Source organism: Nomia melanderi, chromosome 4, assembly GCF_051020985.1.
Source record: "Nomia melanderi isolate GNS246 chromosome 4, iyNomMela1, whole genome shotgun sequence".
NCBI lineage: Eukaryota > Metazoa > Arthropoda > Insecta > Hymenoptera > Halictidae > Nomia > Nomia melanderi.
The window spans coordinates 2,899,176-2,920,434 of record NC_135002.1 but is presented as its reverse complement, the minus strand read 5'-3'; the positions used below and the strand labels follow the sequence as shown (position 1 = coordinate 2,920,434).

The following is a 21,259-nucleotide window of genomic DNA, read 5'->3' as shown; positions in this document are numbered from 1 at the left end:
TACACTGAGTCTAACCGCGAAGATATTCTCGAGCTTCGCGTTAAATATTTAATATCCAACATTTCCCTTCACCCGAAGCGAGCCGAAGAATATCTTCGTTTTTAAATTCAACATGAATTCAATTCCACTCGAATCCCGATCGTACAAAGCGAGGAGTTAAAAGAGAGAGCTTCCCTTTCGGAATACTAAACGCGAGACTAACAGTATTCCCGATGACTTTCTCCGAGCGTTACAAGAACTCGTTCACTCGAGAATCACTAGTAATTCTCACGTCACGCTAGCGTCCCGCAGAATTTTGTTTTGAACGGGACGGTCTCAAAGATCCGCTCGCTCGTAGATACATAATACCCAGCCGGCTGTCAGCGGCACGCGTGGCGCAGTTGTGTCATATTATTGCCAACGAGCGGCCATAATGCGGCCTGCATGAATATTCCACGAGTCCCGTCTTGCCTGACACTCGATGATAGACACCGACGTGTACACACGCGCGGCGTCGTCGCACAATTTGCCGTCACGTCTGCGCCACGATCGGTCGATCGACCGAAAAAAACGTGACGGGAAACGGCGAAAGAGCGACGGTCCCGTGACGGTTAGATCGGAGATCGAATCAAACACGCGAGGTGCAGGCTAACAACGCAAGCCCTCGTGTAATAAGGGCGATTTCCAGAAGTACGACATCGTAAACCAACAGATTTCAGAGTGACGGGAGCAGAGAGCAAGAGAGAGGAGTCTCTGAACCCCAATTCGTCGCCGTAGAAGTTCTCCGTGCGACTGTTCCTCGAGATAAATTAGTTTTACGACTTAATGAGACAGCTGGTCCGTCATAAATCCGCCAATAACATTCGGTTACGAACGGGGAGCTGGTAGGTGTCTGTTTAAGTGAAAAGACCAGCGGAGCGTGAAACGGGCGAAGACGCGGAGGCTCGGCTCTGAAGAGGACCGAAGAAGAATGGGGAAGAAGAATATCCTGGATACAGAATAGGGATCCCGGATAAAGAAGGAAATCACGGGGTAGCAACGGCACGGGGAGGGAAAGGGGGAATCCGTGGAAATGGAAGCAGGGACCGTGTAAACGCAACTCCCATGAATAAACGCGTGAGACAGAAAGTGGATGAACCGAGTAAAGACGGTCTGTTTTTTCCAGAGGAACGCGGGCCACCGCGAGAATGCACCGACGCAAACACGCGCGGGGATGCGGAGAGAAAGAGAGAGAGAGGAGGAGAGACAGAGTTAGCGGAAACCCCCCCGGTCACGCTCCGGGGGTGGATCAATATCACCCACCACCACCAACGAAATCATGACGGTGCACGGGATTCACCAGCCGCAGCAGAAGGGTGGTTATGTGTCTTTCGGCTAGGTGCACTTTGACAACGACATCTACCTTAAAACACCCACCAACACCAACCACCACCAACACGAAAATCCTCCAACTTCTCTGTATCTGCATCATCATCCCCCGCTTTCTCTCCTCTCTCTCTCTCTCTCATTGACTTCTTTCTCTCACTCTCTCTCCTCTCTCTCTCACTACTCCATTATCTTCTTTCTCTTTTTCTCTCACTCATTTGACTCTCTCTTTACTCTCCTTTCTCTCACTCATTGACTCTCTTTTCTCTCTCTCCTTCAACCTCTTCCCTTCTTTCTATTCCGTTCCCCTCTGTGCTCCCCGGATTTCTGCACCCGAACCCCAACTTCTTCTCTCTCTGCACACACCTCCAAGCAACCCCCCCCCCCTCTGTGCCACGGCACCGCTTGGAAGCACACCACGAATTAAATTACACGCGATCCGGTCCCGGGCTCTTTGTGAAACCGGCCACGCTCGGTTACTTTTCGACGTACCCGGAGAGAACCTTCGGAAAGAGGGTGGAGGAGAAGAGGTTGTTTTTCCCCGATTTTCGACGCTTTCCAACTTTTCTCCTCCCTGTCCCCAACATGCCCAACCATCTCTTCTCCTACATCCCCCTTTTCTTTTATCGATGATTCCTCGTTTTCCTTCCCTTTCACAGTTTCATACACTAAAAACACACACACGTATACATATTATTTTTATATTATCTAATCTCGTTTTACTTTTGTTTTACTCCACAATTCCCATGGACACGTTTTTTTCCATATTTTCTAGGGGATATTTTCCCAGGGGGAAAAACCCAGGGAGAATTTTTCATTCCAAAGAGCATCCCGAGGTGAACTTCTGTGACTTAGCTTCAGGAAAAATCGTGAAAAATGGGAAACTACTTTTTTTTCCCGCACGATTCATTGAGTCTCGAACCGGAGTCCTTAAGATTCGTAGTCAGATGCTCTATACATTACGCCGCGCCGCTGTTGGGAGTAACGAATGGTTATTTCTGGTACTCTCGTTGCACGTGATATCTAGATTCTCTTTCACTGTTTCGACCGTAGTTAATGCGCTCGAAATGAAACCGAATCGCGGTCTGGAGTGCTCTCCGAGCTAGAATATTGTATTCCCGAGCTTTACGTCTTTGTCGGGGCGCAACGGACATGAAATAAAGCGTTATACTGCCTGGCACAGGCTCCCGGTCAGCTCTCGGGTAAAATATCGTTCGATAAGCGTTTCGACTGGCCGCCCGGCCAGCCCGATTCAACGGAAAGAATAGAATTTAATTGGAAAACCAGTTCGAACGGTCCTCCCTCCTCTCCCCTCCCGATCCATAAACCAGAATCGGCGTGAGCCGCGCCGCCATTTACATATTTAAGGGGCGTCGATAACCGGCGGACCAATAAATTTCGCGGTTTCATCGCGGGGAGATTTATTCGGCCGCGCGAATAACAATCGCGACGCGACGGAGACGCGCCGGAACGATCGCCAAGACCCGGGGGATCGCGTCGTTAATTAAACCGAAAAGTGTCGTAACAGGCTCCGCGGGCGTTTTACATGGGAAAATTGGCCCGAGGCCGGATTCTCAATTAACGAGACCGTTTTCCGATGGTTCGGAACCGTAGCCTTCGACCAGCGGCGAGAATCATGCGAACAGATATTCGAAAAAATCGCCGGCCAACGAATTTTCCGATGAATTCGCATTGCCTCGGGATTCGACGCGATCCACCGGGTGACACGCGAAACAGTAACCACGTGGAACAATTCAATCGCAGGCTGGAATAAACAGATTAAAACAATCGCGGCCCCATCGTCGCATTCGACGATTTGACGAATTGATTTCAAATTTGATACGAATGAACTATAGCGTACTGCCTATACACGTCGATTAAAAAGATATCACTATCTTCGCGTAGACAATTATCTCTGCAATATCCATTTACTTCGATAATCAATGTACAGTCTGATTCACGAGCAGATCACAATCCCATATTCTACAGGGTAATTCAAAATACTACATCCTCGCATAAAAACCCCTGCGAAACCTGGCAACACGATCAATAAGCACACAACCCTCGCAAAGTCCGCGATAAATCACAAACTGCTCTAAGGGTGATCCACGGCGAAGCATCGAAACTACAGAACACCGGAATAGTTCTCTACGAGACCGTTCTCGTACTACAACGCCATTCTCCCAGAAGCGGCGGCGGGGAGGGTGAAACGAACATATTGCATGCAGTTAAGCGGCGTTAATTACGCCAGCGTTAAACACACGCCGGGCCAGGGGTGGCGCAATGGCGCGGACTCGCCGTCCAAAGATCCAAGCACCACGCGAAATTATTACCAGCTTTGCCTAATGCCGTCTAGTGTTTGCGTAGCTGGCGATGGCGGCGGCGGCGGCGGCGGCGGAGGAGGAGGAGGAAGGGGTTGCGTCGCCGTAATTCCGCGAAAGGCCCTCTCTCCTTAATTTACTCGAAGCCACCGGCTGCTCAAACAACTCGGAAAGGAGGATGTCATTGTCGGGGAACGGTTCGAGCCACGGGTCCCACCCCCGGGTCTGTTTACACGGCGCGATTCCGCGTCGGATTACCGGCCGGCCAAACAGGCGGAACGGACGAAGAAAAGAGACCATCGCCGGGAAAACTGTTCCGGCGAACGGCACGCGTTAAATGTCCCCTTGTTAAGGACCCGTGTGTACCGTTGTCCACTTCGCCATCAAAGACCCGTTTCTCTCCTCCACCCCCGCCCCCCCTTTTACCGTTCTTACCTTTCGTTTGTCCTCGCTGTTCGCGCGACGTGTAACGAGGTTGCGCTGCGGCTTCGTTTAGCCGACTCAAGTGGCGCGACGATTATGGAGTCGGAGATTCCCGTTGCGCGACGGGATTCGGTGACGCGGATTCTACGGGGCGAAGGTGAATTAACGCATTGAGCGACTTAAGACATTTAACCCTTTGCATAGGCTCCTCTCAGTCGCCACTGGATTTGCCGAAAAGTTGTGGAATATAATATTATAGTAACCCCGGATGAGTCCTCAAGTTTATAGTGGGGATACTATTATTATAGATATTGAAAAGGATCTTCAGTAAAAAGAGAATTAGGTATGAATATATATGTATTTAATGAGATAAAGAAAATATGGACAACACGTAAAAATAGAACTTAATACCATGAAGGCCAACACACGACTCTCTATCACCAAAGAAATGAAGTACTAATATAAAAAGAGCAAAAATATATTAATAGTAATGGTACATTAACAATAATGTTGATTGAAAGAACAAACAGGAGGAGAATAATTCTATACAGGGTGATCCAGAGCTATTTCTCAATAATACAACAATACTCAGCGCTGAAACGAGTTGACTTTCTGAAATTGCTCCATAGAAACTCCGAGATCTATTCAGACTCGAATCGACTTCCAATTCAGTTCGCGCATTGCTACAATTTCTCCGACTTTTCAGAGGAACATCTGTTATCTTTTTAACCCTTAGCACTCCACATAGTTTTGTGATATGTCAGAAACTCATACCAATTTCGATAGTAGTCCTACTGAAAATTAACAATATTATAACGTTTCTTAGACCTTTAATTCCCTTCTCAGCGCAAACTTTGTATATTTGGAAGATCTAATAATCTTAAGGTAGTTTTCTTAGAATTCAAAATATTTAATATTAGAACTGGTGCAATATGGAGCTTACAGAGTTCAAAGGGTTAGATGCTTGATGGTTCAGTAGCTTAGCAGTAGCTAATTAAGACGAAGGTGTAACAAAGTAATTAATAACCAATTGTTATAGCATTTCTTCGATCTTTTATTTTCCTTAGTACTAAATTTGGATGTGTAAAATCGAATGATTTTAGGGTAGTTTCTTTAAAATTCATTAAAATATTTAACACTGTAACTGATACAATATGGAGCCTACAGAGTTCAAAGGGTTAACAACCGCAGAAAGAAGGCACAAGGTTCATTTCTCCGGTACTTTCATCGTTGATAAACTATCAGTATTTATTCCCAATTTATCCCCAGAGTTCTCTCTCCCCCGAATGTCCCCGGAAGAGTCTCGAACGGGAAACTCCGCTCCGAATTCGCCGCAGCGCCCGGAAAAATCGGCTCCCTCCGCTGCGATACTTTTATTTCGCTGTTCCTTTGTGGATCCGTTTGTTCGCGCGACTCGCGCTGCCGCGCCGAGCCGCACAAAGCGTATCGACTCCCGGCGTCTCGTTTGCGCGGGTATCGGGAACGGGCGCGCGTCGAAAAATCAAAGGTGAACGCTTTTTGCCGGCTCATCCGGCCGTCGCTCGCGCTGTCTCGTAACGAACGCGGCCGCGAACACGGCTCGAGGAGGAGCGACCGGCTTTTCGGTGAAATTTCCGATGGCTTCGTTAACCGAATGGAACCGAGCCGACTCTACCTTCCACCTTGCTCGTTTACGTTCAGTTACATTGTAAACACGTTCGCCCCTTCTACTCGTGCGATTTCTCCTTTGCTCCTCCACTTCGGCGCTCAATGAAATCCTCCCGGCTCTTGACCGAATGAATTTTTAACGCTGATTTTACCATAACTAGAATAACTAGCTGAATAAAGGTGAACTGGTCGGATGATGTGTCTCTTTTTACCCTTTGCACTCCGATGTTTTTCACTAGAAATATTTCAACATTTCCTGATGAGATGAAGACATTTTGTGAAACCAACTCGACGAGATATTCACGCGAATTGACGGACAACGCTGTTTTACGTCAATATTTCTCAGATTGATGCGTTGTATGAAGTATAAGATTGAATGTGAATCTTTATAGCTTCACTGTAGGAAATCGGTGACTGAGAGTCACCTCCCGAGTGCAAAGGGTTAATCGTAGGCGGTTCGCCCTTTTGCTTGTCGATAGTTGGGGGCCTGGGAGATAGTCTTTGGTTTTTGTGAAAGCAGTTGAGGAATGAATCGCCTAATGAATATATTTAACCCGACTACGGACTTGGTGTTTATTTTAATTGCCCCACATACTGGAAACAGAAACGAGAAACTGAGAAATTGAAGAAACGATCGACGCGTACAGTACTACGTCTGCATTGCTTCGAAATGTACCGTTCTACACAGAACGATTAGCAAACGAGATTAATGTACATCGTCCAGCTGAAACAAGTAGAAACAAAATTCGTCGAAAAATCTCTAATTAATTAATCAATGGAATTAATTTCCAACGCAAGGGGTTAGCAACTGACGAATAAAATAAAGGAAAATCACTTCGTAGAACCCTCACCAGAACTTCAAATCTCCTACCACCAAAAACCTCAACACTCAACACGTCAACTCCAACTGTCACAAGAACACCAGCAAAACGCTGACTAAAAATAATCAAACAACTCCTGCCTCATGAAACAACGTTCAGCCGCTAAGTAAAACTGGCGTGCCGCTTACGGCGGCATTGAAGGTTAATAATCACCGCGAAACACTGTTCCCGAACTTCCACGGGAACGATGCTAATCTCGAGTGCGCCCCGCTCCGCCGGCGAAAATGAATCAACGTTGCACGAGGGAATCAAGCGACAACTGAAACTTTTTCATTACCCTGCCCCCGTCCTCGGCCCGCCGACCTCCGCAACAGAAACATTTAAGCGAACCATTAACGGAAGGATCGCGTGAAAGATGGCCGAAGATAAAACCATAAAAAGGGAAGGATGGAGTGGCCGGCCGGCGGAATAAATCTCGTCGTGCGCGTAATGGCTTAATGCTCGCCGCGCGGCCGGCCCCTAACCCTTCCGTTTCCAAGGGGAGCCGCACGCCATCTTATTACGATGAGCGATCGCCGACCGCGCTCGCGTCGCGCCGCTGCGACCCGGGCCAGATTACCACTTTCCGGAACTTCCGTCCGCCCCCGACCAGCCAGAAATTTCGTGACTCGGAAAATTCAACCCCTTCCTTCCATTTGCGACGACGTCGACGTCGACGACGGCACTTTTAGCGGGAACCGCTCGCCGGGATGTCCTCTCGAGGGGAGGGCGCTCGCAGTAGTTTACTCGAATATCAAGTCGGGAACTTTCGGCACCGGCGCGGAGTGCAGCATAATTCCCGATCGGACACGAGCCGGGATTATTCCTCGCGAGCGGATCCGCGTCGGGAGAGGTCGTTTTTCCTGGGAAACGAACACCCGACGGCGCCTCGGACGACGGAGCGGAGAATGGCGGAAATCTTCGCGCCTGATATCTTGGAGAGGATCTTTCTATGGTGGCCGTGTTTTTTTTGGAACCTTTAGACTGAGAGTATTCTTGGGGAGGTAGGGGTTGGAGAGATTGCGATGAATTTGGAAAGTGGTTGTGTTGTTTATCTGAGATGGTCGCCTTTGCTTTGTGCGGGGAGTGTGAAGGTTTTAGGAATTGTGGGATTGAGAGTTATGGGATAGTCTAGTTGATGGTTGGAGTGATTGTTGATTGAACAATATTATTTAGAATAATAATGGATAATAGAATAATTATACTAATGATAAAGTGATCGCAGTGATCAAGTAATACAATAGAAGTAACAATGTTATCTCGCTAATCACTAGGATAACCTCGACTGATTTATGTTTCTGCCGATTACCATCTCGATCCAAACGAATCACCTAAGAAGCCAATCTTCCCACACCTATTCCCCATAGGAAATACAGCGTACAATAACAGAGTAACAATACTATCTCACTAATTACTCAAACAACCTCCATTTTTAAATTCCTGATTACCATCTTCAAACGAATCACCTAAGAAACCAATCCCCCAATCTATTCCCCATCACACAAACTCAAACGTTCACCTATCCCGTGGACCAACATTCCACGGAACTCAAGAAAATTTGAACTCCGAGCCAGAGAGGTCGGGTCAGCCATCGGCGACGTCCGGCCGCGACGCGTCGTCGCGGCGCTCAAAGGGATTCCGTGGGCCGCTTTGAGAATAACGTCTCGGACTTGTTCGTTATCCGCGCAGCGGCGCGGCGATCCATTGAAACGCGGGCAAGGGTCGTGGCTCGCGCCCTTTGCATACCGGGGGAATGCCCGGCAGTTCTTTGAGCAGCTGCCGGCCGCGAAACGGATCCCATTCACTCCATTTGCTCGTTTATTTATCCATTTCGAGCGTCCCGGTGGCCGCCGTTCGATCGACGGATGCCCGGGATTTCTCGTCGACCGGCGGTCAAAGGAGCCATCCGGAAAGCTGCCGGAAAAACGAAAAACAAAGGGGAACGCCGGAGAAAGGGGGGCGCATAAAGGGGGAAGAAACGTTTCATTTAGCTGGAATTCTTTGGCGATACGCCGTCGAGCCGCCGCGCCCCGTCCACTTCGCTGTCCCGGCTTCTTTTATCCGCGAGCGAGCCTCCAATCGATCGCGTGTCTCTTCGAGCAGCCGCTCTAATAAAATAGATACCGTGCCCCCTCGCCTCGAATTATTCGAGAATTACTCGAGAATTAAACGCGACCGCCGTCTTCGGCGAGCGACAAAGCCGCGCAGGCGAAATTGAGGATTCTCGATTGAAGCCTTGCACTCGAGGCGAAGTGTTTCGTTTGTTTGTTTCTGTTCTCCTCGCGATGGATAGATTTGCGTTTTCTTTTGTGCAGATTGCACTGACACCTTGCCATACGATTTTCTTGGTGATTATGTACGATTTTTAAACATTTGTCTCGTAGAAACCATAGCAGTCCGTTGATTAACAGCGTACCGGATAATTTTCAGAAAACTGAATTGTGATGGCAATTTTCACTGAGGTCAACTTATATCGATAAACATAGAAAAACTCAGATATCATATTGTTATGTAATATATTTTAAATAGATAATCGATTCAAATTAAATTTTATATTTCTTTCTTAAGTTGTACAGCTAAGTGTCTTTATATAAAAACGAGATTTCTCGTTACCGGTACGCTACATGTTGAGATATCAATCGAATTATACTCGAAAGTTCGATTTCCAATATTTCAAATTGCTTTCACTTTCACGACTTAGAATTAGTTCCAATATTTTCATCAAGGACTTCACACGCCACAGAAACCACAATATCAACCCTTGTACGTCAATCTACACAACTCCAATATCTCCAAAGCACCCACGAAACACATCCACCCAAAAAACAGAAACAATTTCGAATTGCTTTCACTTTCACGACTTAGAATTAATTCCACTGCGTTCGTTATGGACTGCGTACGCCACAGAAACCACAATATTATAGTGTTACTATATCATAGATAACGAAAGAGTGGATCTTGAGTAATCGAGAGCTAGGAATAAATATATGTATTTAACACTAGATTCACGGAACCCGTCAATTTGACGGATATTGAACTTTTTAATCATTATTCAGTAATAGTTTCAGTCGATTTCGATTCACGCGTACGAATACGCGTTGCAATACTCTGCTTCCGCAGCTACAATTCCCTCGATTTATATCAACGAACACGTAACTCTGCAGGAACAATAGACCAAAGTGTAGAATAAACGTCCGTAAATCTAGCGTTAACCCTTGCACGTCAATCTACAATTCCAATATCCCCAACACACCCATAAAACAGCCCCACCGAAAAAACAGAAACAATCCATCAGAAAGCAGCCGAACGCTCACCTGCGCGCCGGTCTCGAAACAAAACAGGGCCAGAAAAATCAGAGGGTCGGAATTAAACCGAAGGGACTCGAGCTCCTCGGCTCTCCCCGAACTTTCGGCTGAAAGTTGCGGCCGTGTTTACTACTCTCGTCGCGGTCGAACAAACGGAGAGCAGCCCCCGAGTAAAGAAAGACGCCCGGGGGAGGGGGCGGGGGCGGGGGCGGCGGATAGAAACGAATGCTCGAATTCGCGGGAACGATTTAAAGAGACCGAAAACTCCTTTTTTACCCGGCACGGAATCGTTCTCCCCCATCCCTTAACTTTTCCCATTCTTTCTTCGCCGGCCCCTTTGCAATTCCCCGCTCTCCCGTCCCCTTTTTCATCCCCCCGCCGCCGCGCCATTCTACACCCTTCTGTCTTTATTTTTCTCCTTCAACCCCCTTTTGTTTCCTCCGCACGCCTCCTCTCGCTTCCTCGCGGCTCTCCGTTCCCCTTCCTCCGTCGACGTAATTCTTCAGCCCCCATCCCCTGTCGCGCCGTCGCCCCTTTGCCTTTGTCCGAGCGACCATCTTCGCCGTTCCCCATCTTACACCGACCTTTCTGCTCGTCGCTCCACGGTCTCCTCTCGCGCGGGACCGACACGCTTTAACGCGGAAGCCCGGCGATTCGTGTTCCACTCGAGGAGACGCTGTTCCCGCGTCCGCTCGCGTACTTTCGCTCGAGTCCTCGCCCTTGTTCGCGCTCCTGCGTCGATATCGGAGGATAGCGGGCGCTGGGGATCGCTCGGGGCTTTCTTGTTTACGGGATCCCCGATTGCGCCGGCCGTTGTTGCCGGTGATCGCGCAACGGCTGCTCCGTTTATCCCTCGCCGTTGCTGGATGAATCTTTCTCGCTGGTAGAATGCTTCGTAGAATGTAGAAGCTTGTGACGGACGCTTCTACGGGTTTCTGGTGAATGGCTTGAGATTGTTGAGCGTTGAATTTGGAGATCGTCGGTTTGTCTTGTTTTCTTATATATTTATCCTGTGGACTACTGTAAAATTGTCGGTGACACCTAATTTCAATGTACGCAATAGTAGTTTATTGGTAATACTAGCCCTTTGCACTCGAAATATTTTCAGTGGAAATATTCAACATAGACGACATGGTTTGAATCTAATTTAACGATAATTCACAGATAAATTAAGCGGCAAAGCTGTTTTATTTAAATATTTCACTCAGCAATACAAAGTTTCATTTAAAATCATAATATTCAACTTCATAGTTTTGCTGTATCAAATCAGGTGGTGACTGAGAGACCTCTCGAGTGCAAAGGGGTAGATTTACCGTCAGTTTGACGGATGTCGAATGTTTCGAACATTACTCAAGGACAGTTTAAGTCGATTTTGTTTTAAATACGTGTTGTAATACTCGGCTTCAACCCTTTGCACTCGAAAGCTTTTTACTAGAAATATTCAACGCTCTCTGATAAAATATAGACGAAGCTTGCTGCGACTAATGTAAATAATTTAATCGATAAATTGGACAAAGTAATTTACTTTGACATTTCACATAATGATGCGTTACAGAAAGTTTAGTATTAAACATGAAACTTTATAATTTTACTGTATCCAACCGAGTAGTGACTGAGAGTCACCTCCCTAGTACAAAGGGTTGAAACTACAATTTTCGCGATTAACATAAACATGGTTTTCTAGGGACAATAGAATGAATTGTTAATTAAACGCGAATCTAGCGTGGAATTTTAAAATTCTGCAACCCCTTCAACCCTTAAAGACGATAAATTCGAATTTTGAAGGAAACGGTGACTTGTCGATTTTTATTTTCCATGTTTCAAAATTTAATTGCAAGAAACCATGTCTAACGTATCTCTGCGGACAGAAGAGTCACCGTTTCACCCCCATAGGATTCGCAATGTTCAGAACACCCTGTATTTAGACGAAATTCGAAATTCCGTGCGGAGAAGCCACGCTAACGACCCGCCTAAAAGCCTTCCCTGCCCCTGCCGCGCTCCTCGCAGTCGTTTAACCGTCGAAAACTGGACGTTTCGCCGCGGATGCAACCCTCCCCCGTTCCACCGCCCTTTATCTCTTTCCTCAGTGACCGCGGCCATTAGTGAACTTGAAATTGAGCCGATTTACGCCGACGCGAGTGGCCGGCGGAACTCGCAGCTCCGTCGACAGCAAGACGAGTAGGATGAATGGACAAACTCGGGACGAATTGGACTTTGGGGGAACGTATCGGCAAAATGGCGGCCGACCGAATGGTCGATACATCGAGTGCAGCGTGCTTCTTTTGTCCCTTCGCGTACGACACGCGAGCTTCCGTCGCGCGAAGTGTACGCTCGTGAAAGGTTGGAAATTATTATTTGCAATGACTCGGGTGCGCTGTGTTTTTTAAGTTCATGAATATTGATGAAACGTCTTGTTTAATTGATTATGGTAATCGACTGTATGTTTCTTGCCTTTTTACTTGATGTTCTTGTTGTTGAACAGTGGGAAATTCTTATGATCGATACTTATGCTTAAAGTGTATGAATAACTAAGCAACTAGACTGCATATCATTGCAACTAAGACTTCGTCGAATCACCTAACACGAATCTACCAATAAAACACCGAAACTTGCGATTCCAAGTGCAAACTATAGAACGAAGAACATATTCTCGTAAAAGTAAAAACCACCGACTAACCAACTAAGCAACTAGCGCACACATTACCGCTATTAAATCTTCATCTAAGCTTCCGCGACCACTGTACGACGAAGAAATCAAAAATACCACGGTTCAAGGCAGAAATCATTGAACCAAGGACGTGTTCCACTAAATATAGCAAGCAACAACCAAGTAACTAAGCAACTAAACTCCATATCATTGCAACTAAGCCTTCATCGAATCACCCAATATGAATCTACCAACAAAACACCAAAACTATGGAACCAAGAACATATTCTCGTAAAAGTAAAAACCACCGACTAACCAACTAAGCAACTAGCGCAGACGTCATCGCGACTAGACCTTCGTCAAAACATCACGACCACTGTACGACGAAGAAACCAAAAATACCGCGGTTCAAGGCAGAAACCATCGAACCAAGAACGTGTTTCGGGCCAGAAAGAAGGAGCGCTCTCCATTTATCGGGAAAGGTCGGCCAGGGGGTGGAGGCGGGGTTGGCAAATAGGTCAAGAATTGGCCGAGGACGCCGAGGGTTGCGCGAGACGGAAGAACGTCAGCGACGACTGCGTCACTCGAAAAACGATCGGTCGGTTCGGGCCAGCCTCGGCCGGAATCCGGCAGCCCGACATTGCGGCTGTGCCGGGCGGCTGATGACGCAATCCAAGTTTACAGTACACGGTGCACAATGGCCGGTATCTGGGTCGCGGTGTCAGTGCTACCCCTTGCTGCTCTCTCGCGCGCGAGCTCGCAGCCCCAATTCTCTGCTAGCCGGCGCGGCGTGCCTCGAGAACCGCTTCCCGATATCCAGCGGACCAGGCCAGCCCTGATGACGCTCTCTCCCTTTCTCTTCCCTTTGTTCCCCTATTCTTCCCTTTCTCCTGTGTTTTTGTTTTATTTTTTTTATGCGTGATTTTTTTTATCCCTTCCGCCACTCGCGCGAGGAGGTTCGGATGTGAACCATTGGGAAAGTAGCTGCTTTTCTATTATATTCTCGGTCCCTTATTTCTCTTATATTTTATGTTTTCGATTTTCTTTTGTGCCATTTCTGTGAGAAGGTTCAAATTTGAACCTTTGGTGAAGTAGCTATTCTCCAATTCTATAACAGTCCCTTATTTCTCTTATATTTGCTGTTTTCGTTTTTCTCTTGCGCCATTTCTGTGAGAAGGTTCGATTGTGATTCACTAGTAAAGTAATTACTCTCCTATTGTATTCTCGATTCCTTATTTCTGTTTTATTTCTCTTATATTTTCTGTTTCCGATTTTCTCTTGTGCCATTTCCGTGAGAAGGTTCAAATTTGAACCCTTGGTAAAGTAGCTACTCTCCTATTCTGTTCTCGGTCCCTTATTTGTCTTTTATTTCTTTTATATTTTCTGTTTTCGTTTTTCTCTTGCGCCATTTCTGTGAGAAGGTTCGATTGTGACTCATTGATGAAGTAGCTACTCTCCTATTCTATTCTTTGTCCCTTAATACAAGAGAAGAAACGAATAAAGTGAATAAAGTAAATAAAAGAAATAAAAGAGAAATAAGGGACCGAGAATAGAATAGAAGCTACTGAAACATAAAAGAAATAAAGGAGAAATATTTTCTCTTCTCTTGTGCTATTCGTATGAGAAGCTTCGAACATCGGTAAAGTAGCTACTGGCTTATTCTTCTACTCTCTTTCCCCTATTTCTATATTTCTTCTAGATCTTCTTCGATTATTCCCTCGTGCAACTGGCGCGAGAAGGTTCGAAAGTAAACCACTTATAAAGGAGTCTTTTACTTTTCATATATATCTTTTTATTTCTCCGTCTGACAGGAGCGAGCTTCAAACGTAACCGATTCGTACGGAAGAAAACGTTGCTACTCGTTCGATCACAACGTTGTAAATTGATTTACAGTACAACGGTTTCCGTTGGGTAGTCTTCGCACGAAGCCCTGTGGTCGTGACTGGAAGGAACTCGGTTGAGGTTTTTTAGGTTCGGGTAACGTGGTTCGATGCTAGAATTAGCTGATTGTTTCTTGTGTTAACATTCTTTCCGAAATCGAATTGCATTGACCAACATGTTTTCTCGTTGCCTCTGTCTTCAAAACATTAAAATCTGACTGATGCTGTTTCTGTTCTGATTTTAAACTGTGACTGATGCTGTTTCTGATCTGATTGTAAACTCTGACTGACTGAGGCCCTCAGAACACTCGCTGCCCCACTGTCTTAAAACTACAATACCACATCACCGTCATAAAAATCGACGTATGCTTAAAAAGGTACCTTTGCCGCATAAAAAATCTCGCTCCCCTAAAAACCCGAGCGCTGCAATCTTCGATTCCGGTTGAAATGAGCCTCATAAACAGTGTCTTTCATCCCGCGTCCGCCTTCAGCCCTTCGAGCTCCATCGAGTACAGCCAGCGCCGTAGCAAATCGGTCAAGCACAAATCCAATTTCCCTAAACGCGAAGCAACGCCAGCCCAAAGAGAGACGCGAGCCATGCCCCCGATCTCCCGACACGCCTCGGTGGCTTCTATTTTCGTCCCGTCCTTCGCCGGCTCGCGTCGACTTCGATTGTAACGTTAAATTCAATAACGAGATAATAGGGGGCGGGATAATTACCGAAGGGGATCGCGAGCGAGCGAGCGGGCGAGCCAGCCGCCGACTTCGTTCGCCGAGTTATCGATCCCGAACCGGTTCAAAGCGTTCCCTCGGTCCCGGAACATTAAAAAGGTGAAACGGGAAACCGACGCGGTCGATGCGGGGGGAAAAAAAAAATGAAGGAAACGAGCCGAGCGTTTTATTTCGACCGTCGCGCGCGTTTCCAGCGAAATTTTCCACGGCGCGTTCCGCCCGCGACCGACCTGTATCGGAATATTCACGCCCGATCGAGGGAAAAAGTCGCTCCCCCGGCGTCCTCCCGGCGACACGCGGTCCCGCCTGGAACGAAACGCTTTTACGACCCCAGCCGGTCGCTTTCTTTTTTCGCGGTTCGACGAAACGAACGTTCGACGGCCGAACTCGATCCGAGAACGTTCCTGCGGATCGCTCGCTTTGGTAACGGAGATCGTTTATCCGAATAGGACCGTTCGCACTCGAGACCCTCGGAACCGGGATATCGATCTGGGAATTAATAGGCACTCGGGTCTGCTGGGAAATTGACTAGGAGAGTTTCTGTGTTACGTTTCGGGAAGAATGTTTAGTTTTGGGAAATAGAGTTTGTTAGAGTGTGTTATATTTGTTAGTTGGGATTCACTATTTCTAAGCGAGCTTCTGTGTCAAATTTGGAGAAGAATGTTTAGTTCTCGAGAAGAATACATTTAACCGAAGTAGAGTATGTTAGATTTGTTACTTGCGATTAACTAGGCTATTTCTAGGCGAGTTTCTGTATCAAATTTGGAGAAGAATGATTAGTTCACAAGAAAAATAGATTTTTAGGAGAGTTTCTGTGTCCAATTTGGAGAAGAATGTTTAGTTCTCGAGAAGAATAGATTTCACCGAAGTAGTTTTAAAAAGTGGGGACAACGTTCTAGGTGTAGTACACTAGCGGCACAGTACTCTAACGTTGGATTAATCATAAGAGAGCTTCGAAGCCAGAATTCTAGATTATTGATTATAATTCACGAAGATCGATTACACGTGGGGATAGGTATATTCAGGGGTAGACTGAGAAACAGTAGCCAGAGATAAATTAGACGAGGCAGAAGCGACTTTTATAGATCGCGGGGTAACCTACATTCGAAGATAAATTGCGTCTAGGGAGAAGCACCTTTAGGGATACATCGAGCGTGGCGTAATGTATGTCTAGGAATAAATTGCGCCTAGGGAAACCGCGAATGAGGATGGGTCGGGTCAAGGGAAGTAGTCTTCAAGGATAAATGAAGTCAACGGTAATCTCCGTCTAGAGACGAATTCTATCCGGCGAACGATGCAGATACAAAGTGAATTTAGGGGGTCCCGTACGTGGAAATAAATTGAATTTCGGGGGAGCCGGTATCCCTATACAAATTGCGCCTAGACGAGCCAACTACAGAACCGAATCGAAGAAAGGTAGAATCGAAATTATCTTCGTTTCGGAAGAACAGCGACGCCGTGCGTCAAGGGGAACATCCGGGGACAAATTGCATCTGGACTGTTCCCGGTCGAGAGGTTCATACTTCCGGGTGCGCGAGGACGAACCCGGTCCAACGAATTTCGGATCCGGACGAATTGTTCCTTGGAAAACGCGGCGCTGGCGTGTCCTGTCTCTAGGAAGAATAGAATGTGGGTTGTTCTCGTTCCGCGGAGAGCCGAATCTAGGTTAGGTTAGGGCTGGAGAACGGTTTCGCGGGCTCCAACAAAGAAAACGAAGCTGCGTCTCCGTGGCGAAGCCGTGGCTTGGAATGAAAGAAAGAAGAAAAAGGAGCAAGAAAAAAAAGAGAGAGAGGGAGACTGGGAAACCGGTGTTGTTTCATTAGAGCGATTAGAAAAAAAAGGAGGTCGGGGAAAATGGCGGGAGAAAGGGCGTCGAACGCGTATCCTGGAATTACGTTTCCAGTGATTCCGGGCCGACCCAGATCGACCGGGAACACGCAGATTGCTCGCACGCAACCATCAGCTCGTTCCACATTTTCAGCGCGACGTTCGCTTCCAATTGTTTCGAAAGAAAGTCTCGCGAGCCGCGCCGCTGCGCTGCGGGTTTTAACTCGTGCCGAGAAACAATTACCGCCGCCTCCTGCGGGAACGAAGTTTCATTAGAAAATGAGTCGGCCGGCGATCGTGCGTTTCGCACGGAACCCGCTGTAATTATGATCACGCTTCGAATGGATTCCGGTGGACCATGGATTCCACTGGCCTCGTGTCGATAGGAGTTTCTCTTTCGAATCTTGGAAACGGAGGGAGGTTAGTTTTTTCAGTGGATTCTGGTATTCTTTATAGGAATCGCTTTTAAGGACTCTAATGATGTCTCATCTGTGTGTAGCAATGTAAGCATAGGGTGAGACAGTTTTCAATAATGCAAAGAATTCATTTCAAGTAGTAGATTTAACACTTTATCTCGGTGAAATCTATCTTCTATCTATCTTCTATCTATCTATCTTCTATCTATCTATCTATCTAAATCTATCTTCTCCTTGAGAACAATATTCTTCTTCAAATTGAACACGGAAACTCGCCTAGAAATAGCCTAGTTAATCCTAAGTAACAGATTTAATACGCTCTATCTTAGTGAAATCTATTTTTCTGGAAAACTTTTAAAATATTCACTGAAAATTATTCCCAGTTGAATGATTTCTCAATTGAATTCTACAGTCAATTCTACAATCGTTATTGGAAACGTCAACAATTACTTCCTCAACTGAATCCTACACATTTCCTACAGTTAATTCTATAATCTCTATCGCAAAAGTCGAAAGATACGAGCACCCTTGGAAAATAATTCCAATTTAAAATTTCAACTTTCAATATCTTCAGTAGAAATACTGTCAAAAACAAGTTCTTACAACTCCCCTCAAATCCTACATTCCCCTGCCAATGCCCAATAAACATACTAATACACGTAACACGCTAACTAAAACAGTTCCCGAACCGCTCCCATCGCGGAGAATTCTTATCCCTTATCAATGCTCGCAAATATTCCCGGGCATTTCCAATCCACCCATTTCTAAGGAAGAAGCTTGCGTCAGAGGATACTTTCGACCCGGATTGCCCTTCTTCCCAGTTCCCTGTCCATCTATCTGGGTCGGCCGATTAAAAGATAACGCGGCGGCCACTCGAACAGGATAAAGGCTCGATGAAGTTTTTAATGGAGGCCAGATTACCGAGTTCGAGGGCGCTCCGCTCTATTCCCGATATAGTCACCCTTCCACCGATCGACTTCGCGGAAACCGGTTCGTCCCGGCGCCGGCTCTCGGCTTCCGTTTCCTCCGGCAGCGCCGTTCGAGGCTCAAAGGCGGCCGATGATCCGATTCGTCGGGGAGAGACGAGTGTGTTTTCCATTGACCGCTTTGTTTTCGAGAAACCCGGGGAAATCGATCGGATCGAGCGACGCCACGCATGCTCCGCCGCTTTCCAAACCTGTTTCGAGGGAACCCGAACAAGCTGTACGCGAGTTCGAGCCTGGAGCCTCTCCGACTTCGGTTTCGACTGAAAAATTCACCCGCTTGCGCCAATCTTTCGAGCGACTGTGAATATTTCACTGAATCGTGGCTGTTTGTGAAGTAGTTGGCACTTTTTTGTACTCCTGAATTTTTCGCTGCGTTGTTTGTATGAATATATAGGAGGTTTTTTGTGAATTTGTAAATGTTTGATCTTGATAGATCGAAGATTGTTTGATGGTTCTTGATAAATCGAAGATGGTTCGATGGTCCTCGAGATGTTCGAATAATTAGCTATCGATTGTGGTACTTTTACGGTTCACCGAGTATTTATGGGAAATACAGAATCAGAGATTACCAACTGTAATATTCGTACCATTGAATATAAATGATTCCGACAACCAAACCAAAATTCCGATCAAAAGGACAATCCCGCAAAGCGATCCAATGATCCCCAACAGAAATAAAAATCCTCTCGAAGAAATAAAAGCTTAATCGCATCTAAGTAGCGTTCTGAAGCAGCTCGCTCAAGGATCCCTAATTTCCGAAGCGAATTCGAGGGATATTCGTATCCTCGCTCGAAGTGGTCCGAGACGTCGATGGCCATCGATTCCCGTGGGTTTTCGTAACATATATATACACACGTACACACACAGAGTTGCGAGTACGCGCGGACATACGTCTGCAGAAGGGAAAAAAATGAAAGAGAGAGGGAAGTTTCAAAGGACTCACCCTTCATGCCGAGTACTTGCGCTCTCCTCCAGTCGAGGACACTTTTCCTGTGCTTGGTTCCTGGGCTCGAGCTATCGATACGCCCGAGATACAACCTCGAAAGTCCGGGATCACTCGCACGGTCTACTTTGATCAGGAATACACGCAGGAACATAGAACACTCCCTGCAACAAACGGCAGGAGATGCATCGGTCAGAGAGTTATGCTCGACGCGCGCCATCTTCGAGGAATATAAATTGCTACTTGACCCGTCAGCGCGTCGAGTGCCGTGGGTCACCGGTGACCCCCGATCAAATCGACTTTAGGAGAATCAGGAGATATTTAAAATTCACTTGATTAGTACTATCAACCCTTTGCGCTCGAAAGGTAACTCTCAACACTTGATTTAATACAGCGAAACTATGAAGTTGAATGTTTACTATTTTAAATTAAACTTTGCATTGCAATGTGTAATATTTAAATAGAACAGCTTTGTCGCTTAATTTATCTGTGAATTATCCTTAAATTAGTTTCAAACAATGTCGTTTATGCCTCGTTGGAAAGTATTGAATATTTCTAGTGAAAAACTTCCGAGTGCAAAGAGTTAATAAGTATTGGCATTGGGAGAATAATACTTTCGTTCGATTAACCCCTTAGCGTAGTATTTACGCAAGGGGTTAAAGAAAGAAGTGTACTAAATTCATATTCGGTAAACCGAAAACTTTAGTACAAGTGGAAAAAGAAACAGAAACGAAACTAGAAATAAAAATAGAAATATGCCTAAGATCACAAGTAAAAACAGTTGTAAATACAAAGAAAAATTCAAATTCAAGTATCGCCCTTTCAAAATCAAATTACAGTCCATCAACCTTACCCAACAATCACCTAATCATCTCCCTAAAAAGAAGCACACACATCCAAACTCTTGCTGCAGCTAAAAAAAAAGAAAAAAAACCACAACGAACGATAAGTTACTAGAGCACGATAGCGGCCGCAGCTGGCGCACAATCGTCCCTGTCTGGCTAATTACCGGCGTCTATCGCGCATCCTCTCCTGACTACTGATAAGACGGCCGGCTATCAGGTGTAATTAACGAGCGAGAAACTTCGGTAACGAACGTCTACGCAGCGCGCGGGCGCGATACACGTTAGATTATATCCGGCGCCGATGGATCGAGGCTCCGCCGGTCGTTAGACAACTACTTCGCAGTCGGTCGACTGACAGTAATCCTGAATCATTAGGGAGCTCCTGGTTGCCAACAATGCCGGCCCCTACGGGGCCAGGCTTTTGTGCGACGATCGGCTTTTGTGCCGTCGAATCAACAGGAAATTGGGATTTCTTTGATACCGTGCGCCGCCGTGGATCGACTTTGAGGGTTGATCGTTACTCGAAGACGATCCCCGCTGATATGCGAGTGACCCTCGCGACGCGCACAATGCACTCGAATTACCGGAGTCCTCCGCGCATTCGGATTCCGCGCCAGCGGCACGGTGAATGAATTTTCGAATAATTTTATTCGGCTGATTTCACGCGAGACGATCGAGAATCGCATTGTTCGCGATTGGATTTCTGGCGAGTTAACTATGCGCACGAATGTCGACGTTTTGGGAGATGGAATTTTCGTGTACGGGATACTAGGGAGCGAATGATTTGGTTACTGGAACAGTAACAGATTGTGACGATTAATTGACATTAATTGACATTTTTCAGAGTTTACTTGTTTAATGGAACTTATCAGATTTGTTCTCAGATAGAGAGGTATCTGACGATTTTTCAAATCCTGTATTCTGATTTTCGATTTAAAAGTGTTCTGAAATTTCTAGGCAATTAACTCGAAATGAAGTTTCATCGATTGAATTGGGTTAAGAATTGAACATTTCGAGGTAATGGTTTAGATCGTTTTACGAATTAGCGAAATTATTCAAATTTTTCGAGCGATCGTCGTCGCT

The 21,259-nt window shown here is 46.3% G+C and overlaps 1 protein-coding gene across 5 annotated transcripts in view; it reads right to left on the bottom strand.

The window, feature by feature from the left end:
* The window catches only part of LOC116434962 (uncharacterized), a 209,383-nt gene that overhangs the window by 121,967 nt on the left and 66,157 nt on the right, over positions 1-21,259 (bottom strand). For all 5 annotated transcript variants that reach the window (XR_004236671.2, XR_012998309.1, XM_031993941.2 and 2 more), the window contains exon 4: positions 19,332-19,495. Coding sequence is in view for 3 of the 5 variants with exons in the window: in XM_031993941.2 (XP_031849801.1) it covers positions 19,332-19,485 (154 nt within the window). In the remaining 2 variants the exon portion in view is untranslated. The remainder of the gene's footprint in view (positions 1-19,331; positions 19,496-21,259) is intronic.